Here is a 15627-nt window from a genome sequence, read left to right on the forward strand (position 1 = left end):
TCTTCTTCTTCTTCTTCTTCTTCTTCTTCTTCTTCTTCTTCTTCTTCCTCCTCCTCCTCCTCCTCCTCCTCCTCCTCCTCCTCCTCCTCTTCTTCTTCTTCTTCTTCTTCTTCTTCACAATATATTCACTTTGTCACCCGATTGTAGCCCCCTCCCTTATTGCATCCCAGTCCACCCTCCCTCCCTCTTCTTCCACTACCCCTCTCCCCTAGTGCACTGATAGGGGAAGTCCTCCTCCCCTACTGTCTGACCATAGCCTATCAGGTCCAGTCAAGACTCCCTGGATTCTCTTCCTCTGTGGGCTGGTTAGGTTACCCCACCAGGAAGAAGTGATCAAAATGCAGACAAACCAGTTCATGTCAGAGACAGCCTCTGGTCCTCTTACCAGGAGACCCACATGGTGACTGAGCTGTCTATGGGCTACATTTGAGCAGGGGATTTAGGTACTGTCTATGCATGGCCTATGGTTGATTCATCAGTCTCTGCAGGAGTCCCTGGACCCAGAATTTTTGTTTTGCTGGTCTCCTTGTGGGGCTCCTGTACCCTCCAGGTCCTTCTATATGGGCCTTCTTCTGTAAGACACCCTGTGAGCTCTGTCAAAAGTTTGTCTTTGGGTAGAGTGCAGGGAATCATATGAAAGAAGAGAGAGTAAGACTTGGAGAGAACAGGAGCTCCACAAGGACCAAATATATCTGGGTACAGGGGCTTGTCTGAGACTGATTCTCCAACCAGGGATCATGCATAGGTATAACCTAAAACCCCTGTTCGGATGTAGCCCATGGCACCTCAGTATCCAAGTGGGTTACCTAGTAAGGGGAACAGGGACTGTCTCTGGCATGAACTCTGTGGCTGGCTCTTTGACATCCCCACCCTCCGTGGTTGGAGCAGCCTAGGTAGGCCACAGAAGAGGTCATTGCAGTCAATCCTGGTAAGACCTGATAAGCTAGGGTCAGATGGAAGGAAAGGAGGCCCTGCCCTATCAGTGGATTTAGAGAGGGGCAGGGAGGTAAGGTGGGATTGAGAGGGAATGAGGGAGGGGGCTACAGCTGGGATACAAAGTAAATAAACTGTAATTAATATAAAAAATAAAAATAAAAAAAAAACTTTGTCTGTGAGTCTCTGAATCTACTTCAATCCCCTGATTGGTGGAGCCTTTTATAGGATATCTGTGGTAGGCTCTTGTTCAATTTCCTCTCTTCTATCACTTCTGGTGTCTATCATGTTTTCCCTTCATAATGAGAATTAAGCATTTTCCTTATGGTCCTCCTTCTCGTTTAGCTTCTTCAGGTCTGTAGATTTTTCAGTAACTATATCCTGTATTATATGGCCATTATCCACTTGTAAGTGACTATATACCATGCATGTCTCTCTGCTTCTGCGATAACTCACTCTGGATGATCTTTTCTAGTTCCATCCATTTGCCTGTAAATCTTACGATTTCCTTGTTTTTAATAGCTGAGTAGGATTCCATTGTGTAAACGTGCCACAATTTCTTTTTTTTTTAAATCTTTTATTTTTTTTATTAATTACACTTTATTCATTTTGTATCCCCCCATGAGCCCCTCCCTCCTCCCCTGCCAATCCCACCCTCCCTCCCCTTTCTGCATGCATGCCACTCCCCAAGTCCACTGATAGGGGAGGTCCTCCTCTCCTTCTTTCTGATCTTAGTCTATCAGTTTTCATCAAAAGTGGCTGCATTGTCCTCTACTGTGGCCTGGTAAGGCTGCTCCCCCCTCAGGGGGAAGTGATCAACGAGCAGGCCAATCAGATTATGTCAGAGGCAGTCCCTCTTCCCATTACTATGGAACCCACTTGGACACTGAACTGCCATGGGCTACACCTGTGCAGGGGTTCCAGGTCATCTCCACAAATAGTCCTTGGTTGGAGTATGAGTCTCTGGGAAGTTCCCTGTGTTCAAATTATCTTGTTCTGTTGCTCTGCTTGTGGAGTTTTCTGTATCCATTTTTCTATGGTGGGACATCTAGGTTGTTTTCAGATTTTGGCTATTAAGAACAAAGCTGCTATGAACATATTTTGTCAAATGTTCTTGTTGTATGATCGAGCATCTTTCCGATATATGCCCAGGAGTGGTATAGCTGGGTCTTGAAATAGCACTATTCTGAGTTTCCTTAGAAAGTGCTAGATGTTGTACAAGTTTACATCCCCACCAGCAATGAAGGAGGGTTCTCCGAGCTTCAAGTGGTATTTTATTACAATAATTTCTTAAACTGACATCTTGTCTAGAGGTACTGTGCCATACTTTTATTTTGATTTAAAAACAAAACAAAACAAAACATGAAGGTATATCCCATTTGCCTTTCTGAATGAGGATTGAGCATCTTACCCAGAGTCCTCCTTCTTCCTTAGCTTCTTTAGGAAGACACTACAGACAGTCCTGATGAGACCTGATAGGCTAGGGTCAGATGGAAGAGGAGGAGGACCTCACCTATTAGTGGACTGGGGAAGGGACATGAGAAAAAAGAGGGAGGGAGGGCAGGATTGGGGGGGGCAATGGAAGGGGTTACAGCTGGGATACAAAGTAAATAAATTGTAATAAATGAAAAAATTTAAAATCGTCACGTTTACTATTTTGTTATAAAGGGCAGAAAACAAAACCCTCTTACCTAGGCTGAAGGAGAAATAATCAGAGCATATTTTATCTGTATCAGCCTTACTAACCACACTAACAATGGATAGAAATCATCTGTGAGTACTTCAAAATGCTTAAAAATAATAAAATGTTATTCTTAAAAGATACATTGTTTAAGGCAGCACATGATTTTTTTTAATCCAAAATACCACTTTGTAAATGACAACTGACTTTTCCTATTGTTTTTGTACTTCTATTTGAGAACTTTATTTGATAAACGTAGTACATACCATGAAATATTGAATAAATATTTCATTTTTCTATAGAAAAAAATTCTGATTTAAATAAAAAATTTCTTGGTCTCATAAGCCAGATGGTGCGGGTGCACACTTTTAATCCCAGCACTCAGGAGGCAGAGGCAGACAGATCTCTGTGAGACTAAGACCAGCCTGGTCTAGAAAGTGGTTTCAAGGCCAGCCAGTGCTACACTGAGAAATCCTGACTCAAAAAAACAAAAACAAACATTTCTTGGACTCTTGTATTAAATATCAACATTCTTTTTCTTGTTTTTTTAAAAGTTGTTTCTACATTTAATATTTGTATTCTAATATCAATTTCAACCATGGTTTGACATAGCAAATTCTTTGTTTTGATACGACTTTAGAACTTTTAGTTAGGGTACTTTATTTTGTCATAAGTGAGATTAAGAATAGACCTGATTTCTAAAGGTCTTTGCATCTCTCTGGTTCTAGGACTTTGGATGGAAAGCAAGTACACCTCTGTTATACCTCTGAAGAGGCTGCTGGCTGTAGGCTTGAATGGTTCCAACACTAATTTCTTTTTTTTTTTAAATATTAGTTACAATTTATTAACTTTGTATGCCAATTGTATCCCTCTCCCTGATTTCCTCCCAATCCCACCCTCCCTCATTTTCTCCCTACCCCTTTCCAAGTCCACTGATAGGGGAGGACCTCCTCCCTTTTCATCTGACCCTAGATTATCAGGTATCTTCAGGCCTGGCTGCAAAGTCCTCCTCTGTGGCCTAGCAGGGCTATTCCTCCCTTGGGAGTGGGGGGGGGTCAAAGAGCCAGCCATTGAGTTCATATCAGAAATAGTCCCTGCTAGCCTTAATAGGATACTGAGCTACCATGGGCTACATCCAAGCAGAGGTTCTAGGTTATATCCATACATGGTCCTTGGTTGGGGAAACAGTCTCATAAAAGACCCCTGTGCCCAGATATATTTGGTCCTTATGGGGCTCCTATCCTCTCCAGGTCATATTAACTCCCATTTCTTTCATATGATTCCCTGTACTCTGCAGAAGGTTTGGTTGTGAGTCTCAGCATCTGCTTTGATACACTGCTGGGTAGAGACTTTCAGAGGCCTTCTGTGGTAGGCCCCTGTCCTGTTACTTGTTTGCTCCTAAGTCCAATGTCCATCCCATTTGTCTTTCTAAGTGAGGGTTGATCATCTTACCCAGGGTCCTCTTTCTTGTTTATCTTCTTTAGGTGTATAGATTTTAGTATGTTTATCCTATCTTATAGGTCTAGTACCAACTTATAAGTGAGTATATACCATGTGTGTCTTTCTCCTTCTGGGATACCTCACTCAGGATGATCTTGTCTAGATCCCACCATTTGCCTGCAAATTTCATGATTTCCTTGTTTTTAATTGCTGAGTAGTATTCCATTGTGTAAAAGTACACAATTTCGGTATCCATTCCTCAGTTGAGGGACTCCTGGGTTGATTCCAGATTCTGACTATTACAAATAAAGCTGCTACAAACATGGTTGAGCAAATGTCCTTGTTGTGTACTTGAGCATCTTTTGTATATATGCTGAGGAGTGGTATAACTGGATCTTGAGGAAGTGCTATTCCTAATTGTCTGAGAAAGCACCAGATTGATTACCAAAGTGGTTGTACAAGTTTAAATTCCCAACAGCGATGGAGGAGTGTTCCCCTTTTCCACAACCTCTCCAGCATGTGTTGTCTCTTGAATTTTTGATCTTAGCCATTCTGATGGTATAAGGTGAAATCTCAGGGTCGTTTTGATTTGCATGTCTCTGATGGCTAAGGACCCAACACTAGTTTCAATTGTTCTACTTCCCAATGTACTCCTTGTAATGAGCCAGTACCCACCTACTAGGCAACGCCCCTCTTAATCCACCTCAGAGTGGTATATCCTCATTAACCTATCCATCTACATCAGGCTAAGAGAGCATCATTCTCTAGTTCCACATGAAGATGGCATGCATGCACACTGGCTGCATATCTAGCCTCACCACCTCCTATGCTATGAACTCTACTTACCTCCGGAATTTCTTCACTCAGGCCAAGTCTTGGTTTACCTGGACTCCATCCCGGTCCTTTGAATAGGACAGAAAACTTATGGCAGAATCCAGGTGTGGCCCAGAATGTAGTCCATATGTAGAATAAGTGGTGAAACTTGGAAAAAAAATATAGCTTATTCAAAGTAAGACAAGATAACAGAGAAATTAAATATAACTACTTATATATGCTATTATTATGTTCAATGTAATTTACATATTTTCTATAATATACATCATGCAAGAGAAAATAGATAATATACTGAAATTAAATCACATTCTGTATTGTATTTGACCTTAAACATCCTGTGTGTCTTTGATGCGCTCTTATCAACACCTTTGAAGTTAAAAAAATTAAAATTTTGAAAGAAAAAGAATATGATTGGTTAAAAATCAGCATAGTACAAAAGTTATAATGCTGCTTCAGATAAAATTGACTAGACCTGTGTAAAAGCAAAAACTGTGTCTACTGACTTCTTTTTTAACATCCTAACAGATGAATATTACTGTTGAACATGGAGGCATCACTAGAATGCTTATCTGTTTGCGTTTTATAAAACAATACTTTATTATGTTAATAACATATTAACAAAAGATATTTACAAATATTACTGATTGTAGAGTTTCAACTTTTAAGTAACTCATTCTGTCACAAAAATGAAAAATAATTGATGACTGAGGGAGATATTTACAATGAGTATTAAAGCAGGAATAAGCATTCTTTAAATAGCATTTATTTGACATTTGTGCGGGTTAAAATCATACTCACATGTAAGTGCTCAATAAATTTTAGCTATAAAGAAATTTCACACAAGTGCCCATAATTCATCCTAGGACTGAATATATTCTTAAGGTTTGGGCATCAGGTCCAGACTCTAAATAAGAGATTTTTTTTTTTTTTAAGAATAGAAATGCATTAATGGAGAGAGAAAAGTTTTTGCTCTCAGAATTTGTGGTCTTGCTGGTATGTTAGCATTCCCTAGATGAATTTAAATTGCTAAGAATAGAAAAAATTGATTTTTATAATTGCTTGAATTATTCCAAGAATCAACTTGAGTTATTATAGGCCTTAATGGAGTAGTTTTTGAGGCCAAAGTAAATGCTTCGCCTGAGGATTTTCACTACTAGAAATAAAGGATATTAGTATGTTTAGAAATTCCATCACACATTAAAATATTGAGCCATTTGGTTATTTTGTAAATGTACTTGAATTTTATTTCTACAAGTCTGGACACTACATAGGAGCAATATGTAATAATGGTATAAAGAGAATTCCCCAATTTACTAGGATTCCTATCCTCTGAAATTTTGGGTCGACCAAAAGACATCAGAATGAATGCTCTGTATGTAAAAAAAAATAGCAAGCAGAGCCCTGTATGCATTGAGCCAAATTTTAGGTTCCTTTGTGGTGATTAATCCTACATAAGTAATTTATCTCTCTGCAAAGGGATGCCACTGAAAATAACTACTCTGTGTGTTAAAAACTCTTAACTATTGTAACTTGCTGACTTGATGCTTGTGAGTAAAATGAGTGCTTATGAAAATAAACCTTAGACCCATTCATGACAACTACTATGCTGAAAACATTTTTGAGGGTAGATATCTGGAGGCTTAATATTGACTTAGGTGAGCACTGGCTCAAGAATTCCTGTTATTTTCTCACTCTGGCACTTAGTAAATCCCTACTCATTCATCTAGCTATGCATGTAGTGCTTACAATATCCACTCACTGATATTTTCTCTGCTATGAATTCCTTATCCTCACTAGCTAGCTTGCTAGCTCTTCTATCTACCTACCTATCTACCTACTTATCTATCTATCTATCTATCTATCTATCTATCTATCTATCTATCTAATGTATATTCTCAAACACAATAATATATATATATATATGTATGTATGTATGTATGTATATGTATGTATTCCCAAAGCCTGGCTTCCAAAAGTGTTACACATCCATCAAAAATAATGACATCACCTAATATCTATTTCAAACTGAATCCACAATACAGCAGAGCCGAATTTGAACTCTACAAAGGCATGAGTCACACTGGCATCAGGGTTAAAAAGCTCTCTCCTAGAGACATTGGACAGACTTTTAAATTTCTTTTTATTTACTCATATTAAGGAGAAAATCTACTTGAAGTAAAGAAAGGGGGACTTTCATGCATATTTTCTAACTTGGTTTTCATTTAATAGAGCCAGCTCTCAAGATCTAAATGTATTTACTGTCTCCTGAGGGACACACCCTGTTCTGCTTGCAGCCTGGATAAAACCGGAAGAAGTTTCATGTATTAAAAAAGAGCAAGAAGATAAGCATCAGCATTTTCCCTCTCAATTGTAGATACACAGAAATGACTTTCAATATAGAAAGGGTTGGCCGAAATTGGTGTCTGAAGCCACAGTAAAGTGAAAAGTTTTTAAAAGAGTTAGGTGAGCCTGGGTCCTGGTGTAGTAGGTTAAATTAACAGCTGACAATTGAACCTGGGATTGTTTAACTATTCTGAACCTGTGTTTGCTAGGAAACAGAAATAAAAGCCACTGATTGGTAAGTCATGACTGATGGTGAATGACTGGTTCTGTTTGCAGGTGTTTCACAGAGCAGAGGTTCAATAGATGGAGATCTTCCTTTCATCTCAGTGCTCTCTGCAAAGTTAAGCAGCTCTGCAAAGCGGGCCCTACAAAGCCTGTAGCTTTAGCGTTTCTGTGCACAGCAGCCAGCCTGTGCCCAGAACCCTCACTGCTGACCACCACAGCTAGCTGAGAGCTCTCACCTTTTCCTCATTTGTAATTCCTTAACCCCAGGAGCCTTTGTGGTGGTCTGATGCTGACATGTCAGAACTCTGCAGACATTCTTCATTTCTCCAGTCCCAACCACTAAAGCCAGTGAACAAGCAATACCACATGTCTAGCAGAAAACTGGTCAACTCCACGAAGTCTTAGCAGGAGAGGTAATGTGTGCACCTAACTGATGCGTAATGCTCCCTGACACCCAGTTCTAAGATGAGAAGGGTAGAGGCCTCATATTGAATTTCCAACCAGAGTCTGAAGGCTTGAAGCAGATATTTTTTTGTACTGTGGGATCAGCCTTAATTATATGTCATACCTCTGCGGCTGAATACATGAATATATTTCAAGTCTGTTTGAGAAAGAATATCTTTACTAAAGAGCCACTTTCTTTGCATGGGAGATGTTGGACACATTTGCAAACTCTTATTATAAGTTTTAATGGATTTTGCCCACCTGACTGAAGTTATCACTTGACTCCTAACGTTGTTTCCAAACTCATTTGTAACTGAAACATTCTTTTTCACAGCAATGTTAAAGACTTCCACCTACAATGCCCACTTTTCACTTAAACATAAAATCTGTGAATCCATATGCATTCAGAAAGACCAAGGCTGAATGTATTACCTGCACTTTGAATGGTTCAAATGTATCAATGGGGTGCGTTAGACCATATATAACCTGTTCATTCTCTGCTTCGAATGTCCCTGGAAGAGAAATGTTACAATAGGACTATTGAATTTTCATGATTGCCAAAGCAGCTAAATAAACTCTTTTGATATTTGTACACTTCACTTACCAAAAATTCTATCCCAAATAATGAGTGTGCCGGCATAGTTTTTATCTATGCAGTAACGATTTCTGCCTGTGAGACAAATGGTGATAGGAAGTTTTTAAATAGATAAAATTGCGATTTTGAAATATTTCTTGGTTTTCTTGTTTCAGAAGAGACATGAAACATTCAAACAATAAAATGGCTTTAAAAATGTCTTCTTCTCAATGCTACACAAATATATACAAGCAACTGGATGAAGTTGAGAGTAAAGAGGTAGTCTTGCCCAGTGAGGAGCGCAGCAATTGCTTGTTCGGTAGCAAACAGCTAATCTTGAAAACATAGATTCAAACAGCATTAAACAGACTGAGCAGGTTATGCTTAAGAATATGCACACATGTACATCATATACATAAATCATAAATCGATCATACATGCAAGAAGCAGAATTCGTGGAAAAAAAAAAAGGCCATGAATATAAAGACAAACAGGGAGAAGCAAATGTGAGAATTTAAAGCGAAAAAAAGGGAGAAGAGAAACAGTGTAGTTTTGTTGTTGTTAGCTCATGTATTTTCCCAATGTTTTAACTAACTAAATGTCTAGATGTAGTCACAAAACTACTTTCATAAAACCTGCTAAGAAATGAGTAACATCACATTGTTCAGAGCAAAGTAAAAGGACGTGAGATGAAAATATTTATGTGCTTGGTGGCTAGAGCAATAGTTCAGCTGCTGAGAGCACTGGCTGCAACTACAGAGTTCCGAGGTTCTACCCCCAGCAGCCCCTTCAGCCCACAGCAGTCTGTAAGTACAGTTCCAGGGCATCTGACACCCTCTGCTGGCCCTGAAGGGTTTATGTATATGGTGTATAGGTTCACATGCAGGAAAATACCCAGACACACAAAATTATAATAATAAAAATAAATTTTTTAGAAAGGAAATATATGAACTTGCTTTTTATATTGTTTTTGATGCTATGTATTTTAGTTATTTTCTTTGCCGATGTTTCAGAAAGAAAATTCAATCAATAATCTACTATTTTGATAATAAAAGGCACAATGAATTAATATTACTCTTGGAATTACAACTTTTAGCAATATATTAATTTTCCAGCTCCAAAAATCTCTGAATTACAAAACTTTTCTTAACTTTTTATGTGTTTTAAAAGTTAAATAGACAGAATAATACAAATGTCACTAAATGAAAAGAAATTTAGGGTACTACACCATGCGTCTGTATTCAGGTACACAGCCTCCATGCATGGAAGCATTCAGTTGATTCATAAAGCAAACTCCCTGAGAACAGACTAGGAAGTTTACACATGACCTAAACATGGTTCTCCATCAAGTGTGAGAGTGCCTTGCCCCTTAAGGGAGGTTGGCAAGGTCTGAAGACATGACTGGTGATTACAATGAGAAGAGGTTACAAAAAGGTATCAAGCAGGGGTTTAAAACCCTGGCTCAGATTTAGCCCGTAGACTCAGTCTCCAAGTGGGTTCCCTCGTAAGGCAAACAGAGGCTGTCTCTGACATGAACTCAGTTGCAGGCTCTCCAATCACCTCCCCCTTGGGGTTGCAACCTTGCCAGGCCACAGAGAAAGATAATGCAAACAGTTCTAATGAGACCTGATAGGCTAGGGTCAGATGGAAGGGGAGGAAGAACTCCCCTATCAGTGGACTAGGAGAGGGAATTAAAGAAGAAGAGGAGAAGAGGATAGGATTGGCAGGAGATGAGAGAGTAGCCACAGCCGGGATACAAATTGAATAAATTGTAATAAATGATAATAATTTAAAAGTTTAAAAAAAATAGTCATCGGGCAGGCATGAGTCTGGGATTCTGCTAAGCACCCTGCAGTGCCCAGAACAGCTTTCACTGCAAAGTGTGGATCCCAAAGTAAGGGCCACTGTGATGCTGAGAAGGTCTGACTGAGGTCTGGGGAAGCAGGAAGGTGAGGTAAAAAGGAAGAAGTTGCCAGCTGTTTGTTTTTCAGCAAGACCTCCCCTTTCCAGATTTTTCTGTTCATGCGGAGGAATCCACAAGAATCTTACACTCCCTTGCTAAGTGTTCCCAGGAGAGGGGAGAGGTTGGAGTTTGAAAGAGCCTGACCCATGCTCTCTGATGCTGCTGGAGGAAAGGTGAGTTCTGCCTGGGAAGCCATGCTGTAGGGTTCTAATAAATGCCTGTGAAAGTAGCAGCTTGGAGCAGCAGGACCACAGCGTCCATTGCTTTGTCTGGAGCCTTCAGCGTTACGGCCCTAAGATTTATTCATGCCCCCATATAAAGAAGTGGCTGTGGCAACTTCTCTGCTACCGGGTCTCATTACATGAAAAGCCTGTAATGTATTCATGAATTCTACAGCTCCCACACATTAAAAATTTACTCTTTATATTGCCCAAACAAATAATGCACGTTCTTAACAGTTCTTATAGTGCCCAAATAAAACATATTTTGAGTTTCACCAAACTTGGTGCCTTGGGCACCAGCCATATAGAGTCTCCTCATCAAACCAGTGAAGCTGGCACTGAACTCCTCACTCAGCTGAGACAGGAAAGGGAGGTGTCTTTCCAAATTACAATATGTATTTTTTAAAGTTTTTAAAAGAAGCTTGTATTTTTTCAAATATTGTAATTGGCTCCTTGTGGTTTGTTTCCTGTATTGTATATGTTTTTTAAAAAAGTTTCTTTCACATCATTTTTTTCTCATTGTTTATTCACTTTGTATCCCTATTGCAGCCCCCTCTCTACTCTTCTCCCTGTCCCACCCTTCCATTCTCTTCTCCCCTCCCCCCTCAGAAAAGAGAGGTCCTCCTCCCATGCCCTGGCACATCAAGTCTCATCAGGACTAAGTGAATCCTCTTCCACTGAACCCAGACAAGACATCCCAGCTAGGGGGAAGAGATCAAAATTCAGGGAACAGTGGGAGAGACAGCCACCACTCTAATTGTTAGGGGACCCTCATAAAGACCAAGCTGCCCATCAGCTTCATATGTGTGGGGGCCCTAGGTCCAGTTCATTCCTGTTCTATGCTTGGTGATGAGTCCCACGGGTCTATGTTAGTTTGACTCTGTTGTTTTTTGGGGGGAGTTCTTGTCCCCTCCAGGTCGCACTACTCTTCCACCAACTCTTCCAAAGCCTCCCTGGGCTCCACCTAATGTTTGGCTGTGGGTCTCATTTGTTTTGATTGCCTACTGGGTGGGGCCTATCAGAGGACAGATATGCTAGGCTCCTGTCTGCAAGCATAGCAGAGAATCATTATTAGTGACAAGTTGGCTCTCTCTCATGGGGTGGGTCTCAACTCAGGCCAGTCATTGTTTGGCTCTTCCCTCAATCTCTGCTGTATTTTTATTCCTGCACATCTTGTAGTCAGGCTAATTTTTTTTTTTAAGACTAACAATTTCCCTGTGGACAGGGCAAATTTTCATCACTGTGTCAGAGTAACCTACAGAGGACTCTTTCAAGATCCTCTCTTGGGCTTTGACTAACTTCACAGTCACAGGCAGATAATATGGGAAGAGACTGAGAAAGGCCATGTGGACTGGCCATGGTTTGAAGCAGAGGCTTCTCTGAATAGAAAAGAAAAAAACAACACTTATCTGTACAGTGTACAATGTGAGGTTTGTTTTGATTATTAAAGTAGCAAAAGTGTGACACTATTTCTTTAATGATGAAGAAGCAACAGAACTGACTTACCATGATGAACCCTGTGGTGGCTAGGAGTATTGAGAACCATTTCCAAAGGACCAAGGCTTCTGATGACCTGCTCAGAGAAAAACAGTGAAAACAGTTTTCACTGAGTATGTATATATATGAAACTCACATGGGATATGTGATACCAAAAGTTTCAAAATAATTGCACCCATTGAACATCACAGGAATGTGGTGCCCATCCAACTTCTTCAAAGACATGGTATGGCAGTAGTAGGATTACCTGACACAGTTCAGTACTCAGATTCCCATGGTTTGCTGTGTCATCCCAGAAAACAATGTAAGCTCTTAGTAATTTAGTGCCCTCATCTCTAAGACAAAAGTAGTAGCATTGCAGTAAAATAATGCAATCCCAGACTTTCAAATGTGACTGTATCTTGCATGCACTATGGTGAAGGGGAGAACAACCATAATAAATGATGACACTGATATGAAATGGCCCTATGTCAGCAGTACGGAAAAGAACAGGATGGTGGACTTAAGAGCCTGAATTGCTTATGACAGAAAAAACAAAATGTAACATGGGTATAATATTTGGATTCTTATTTGAAACAATCACAAACATTACCATGTAGGTAATGAGAGGATTAGAAGATAAAAACATTTTATTTAGAGTGATAATGGGAAGGACTCAAAGAGTTAAACACTGTCTAACCAAGTAATCCAATTTAAAAATGGAGTACAGAGCTAAACAGAGAATTCTCAATAGCGGAATATAGAATGGCAGAGAAACACTTAAAGAAATACTGCCACTTTTGATGAGAACTGATAGACTAAGATCAGAAAGGAGAGGAGAACCTCCCCTATCAGTGGACTTGGGGAGGGGCTTGCATACAAAAACAGGTGGGAGGGTAGGATCAGGAGGGGAGGAGGGAGGGGCTTATGGGGGGATACAAAAATGAATAAAGTGTAATTAATAAATAAAAAAGAAAAAAAAAGAAATGCTCAATATCCTTAGTCATCATTGAGATGCAAATCCAAACTACCCTGAGATTTCACCTTACGCTCATCAGAATGGCTAAAATCAAAAACTCAAGTGACAACACATGCTGGAGAGGTTGTGGAGAAAGGGGAACCCTCCTCCACTGCTGGTGGGAATGTAAACTTGTACAACCACTTTGGAAATCAATCTGATGCTTTCTCAGAAAATCAGAAATAGTGCTACCTCAAGATCCAGCTATATCAGTCCTCCAAAATATGTTCAAGTATACAAAAAGGACACTTGCTCAACAATATTCATAACATCTTTATTTTTAATTGTCAGAATCTGGAAACAATCCAGATGTCCCTCAACTGAGGAATGGATACAGAAATTGTGGTACATTTACACAATGGAATACTACTCAGCAATTAAAAACAAGAAAATCGTGAAATTTGCAAGTAAGTGGTGTGAACTAGAAAAGATTATCCTGAGTGAGCTATCCCAGAAGCAGAAAGACACAAATGGTATATACTCACTTATAAGTGGATATTAGTCATGAAATATAGGATAAACATACTAAAATCTATACTCCTAAAGAAGCTAAACAAGGAGGACCCAGGGTAAGATACTCGGTTCTCACACAAAAAGTAAATGGGATAGATATCAGAAGCAGGAGAAAACAGGGAACAGGACAGTAGCCTACCAGAAAGGGCCTCTGAAAGACTCTACCCAGCAGGGTATTGAAGCAGATGTTGAGACTCATAGCCAAACTTTGGGCAGAGTGCAGGGAATCTAATGAAAGAAGGGGAAGATAGAAAGACCTGGAAGGACAGCTCCACAAGGAAAGCAAAAGAACCAAAAAATGTGGGATCAGGTGTCTTTGCAAAAACCAATATTCCACCAAGGACCATGCATGGAGATAACATAGACTCCTTGCTCAGATGTAGCCCATGGCAATTCAGCCTCCAAGTGGGTCCTTAGTAATGGGAACAGGAGCTATCTCTGACATGAACTCAGTGGCTGGCTCTTTTGTCACCTCCCCCTAAGTGGGGAACAGCCTCACCAGGCCACAGAGGAAGACAATGCAGCTGGTCCTGAGCAGATCTGATAGGCTATGGTCTGATGGAAGGGGAGGAGGACCTCCCCTATCAGTGGACTAGGGGAAGGGGCATGGGAGGAAAAGAGAGAGGGAAGGAGGGACTGGGAGTGGACAAGGGAGGGGTTACAGCTGAGATACAAAGTGAATAAATTATAATAATCATAAAAATGAATAATTAAAAAAGAAAATGCAATTTTATGACAGCATAGCTGATGAGAATTAAACTTTGAAAATATTTGATAATAAAATTAGAAAGAAAAAATTGAATGATTGACAGAAATAAATCAAAGTATGTGTTATCTAAAACCAAATAAAGCAAATATACAGCTCCTGTTTTTCTGAATTCTTGATAAAAATGAGGTAAAAAATTTATAAAAAACTTAATAACCTATCAATATATGACAATGTTTATTAAACCAACTGTTAGCATTAACAGATGTCCAAACTGAGACATACACTTCTATTTATTTGTTCTTTGTTCAATTATGCATTTGTGTGTGTGTTTGTATGATTTGTGAATCTAGATGTCATGCCCAAGGAAGTCAAAAGCAGGGTTTGGATCCATTGGACCTGTAGTGACAGTCAGTTTTGAGCCAACAGACCTGGATGCTGGGAACCAAATTCAGGTGTCTGCAATACAGTACATATTCTTAACACTTAACCATCTTTCCAGATACAGAAATATACTTACTATGTTGTTATTATTAATATTTACAGTCTATTCACTTTGTATCCCTGCTATAGCCTCCTTCTTCAGCTCATCTGGGTCCCACACTCCCTCTCTCTTCTCCCCTTATACTCCTCCCCTGGCCCACTAGTTCTGTTGATCTCCTTGTGTAGTTCCTGTCCCCTCTAGGTCTTTCAATTATCCCCTTTTCAATAGATTCCCTGCAGTCTGCCTAAAGCTTGGCTATGAGTTTCAGCATCTGCATCCATACCATGGATGCACAGAGTCTTTCTGAGGCCCTCTATGAGTAGTCTTCTCTCCTGTTCCCTGTCTTCTCCCTTTCTGATGTCTATCATGCAGAAACATACTTTTTAATGGAACTTCCTCCATGAGGATATGAATGTTTTGTTTTACTAATCTTTAACATTAAAATAACCAGTTTACTGTTGTTCTTTATATATAGGCAGCTAGGATGGCCACATTGTTCTCAACTTGTGGTTTAGCATACTATCCTGAAATTGACACTATAACCTTGTTGGCAAATGACAACCTGTACCTCCATAACAGAGGCACCCACATCTTCCTATTATCCACTATTTGTAGGCCTGTAAGGTCCTCCTTGCCTCTACCATTGCTGCCATTTTCATAGGGTTTTTAGTTTCTGCCTGAAATGGACAAATAGATGCCTGAATGCAAAGGAATGCGAATTATTACATATGATATGTTAATGCAGAGTTTTCTCCATCCCTCTGTCCCTTTC

General features: G+C 39.8%; 1 protein-coding gene across 3 annotated transcripts in view; it reads right to left on the reverse strand.

Moving 5' to 3' along the window:
* Nucleotides 1–15627, reverse strand: part of Agmo (alkylglycerol monooxygenase) — a 323619-nt gene that overhangs the window by 160773 nt on the left and 147219 nt on the right. For 2 of the 3 annotated variants that reach the window (XR_008722211.1, XM_055625375.1), the window contains exons 6-9: nt 12165–12231; nt 8505–8570; nt 8333–8412; nt 4901–5035 (exon numbers count right to left, since the gene is read on the reverse strand). Coding sequence is in view for 2 of the 3 variants with exons in the window: in XM_055625375.1 (XP_055481350.1) it covers nt 4901–5035; nt 8333–8412; nt 8505–8570; nt 12165–12231 (348 nt within the window). In the remaining variant the exon portion in view is untranslated. The remainder of the gene's footprint in view (nt 1–4900; nt 5036–8332; nt 8413–8504; nt 8571–12164; nt 12232–15627) is intronic. The other variant, XM_055625389.1, reaches the window with a different exon arrangement.

This window comes from Psammomys obesus, unplaced genomic scaffold, assembly GCF_907164565.1.
Source record: "Psammomys obesus unplaced genomic scaffold, mPsaObe1.curated_primary_1811, whole genome shotgun sequence".
Taxonomy (NCBI): domain Eukaryota; kingdom Metazoa; phylum Chordata; class Mammalia; order Rodentia; family Muridae; genus Psammomys; species Psammomys obesus.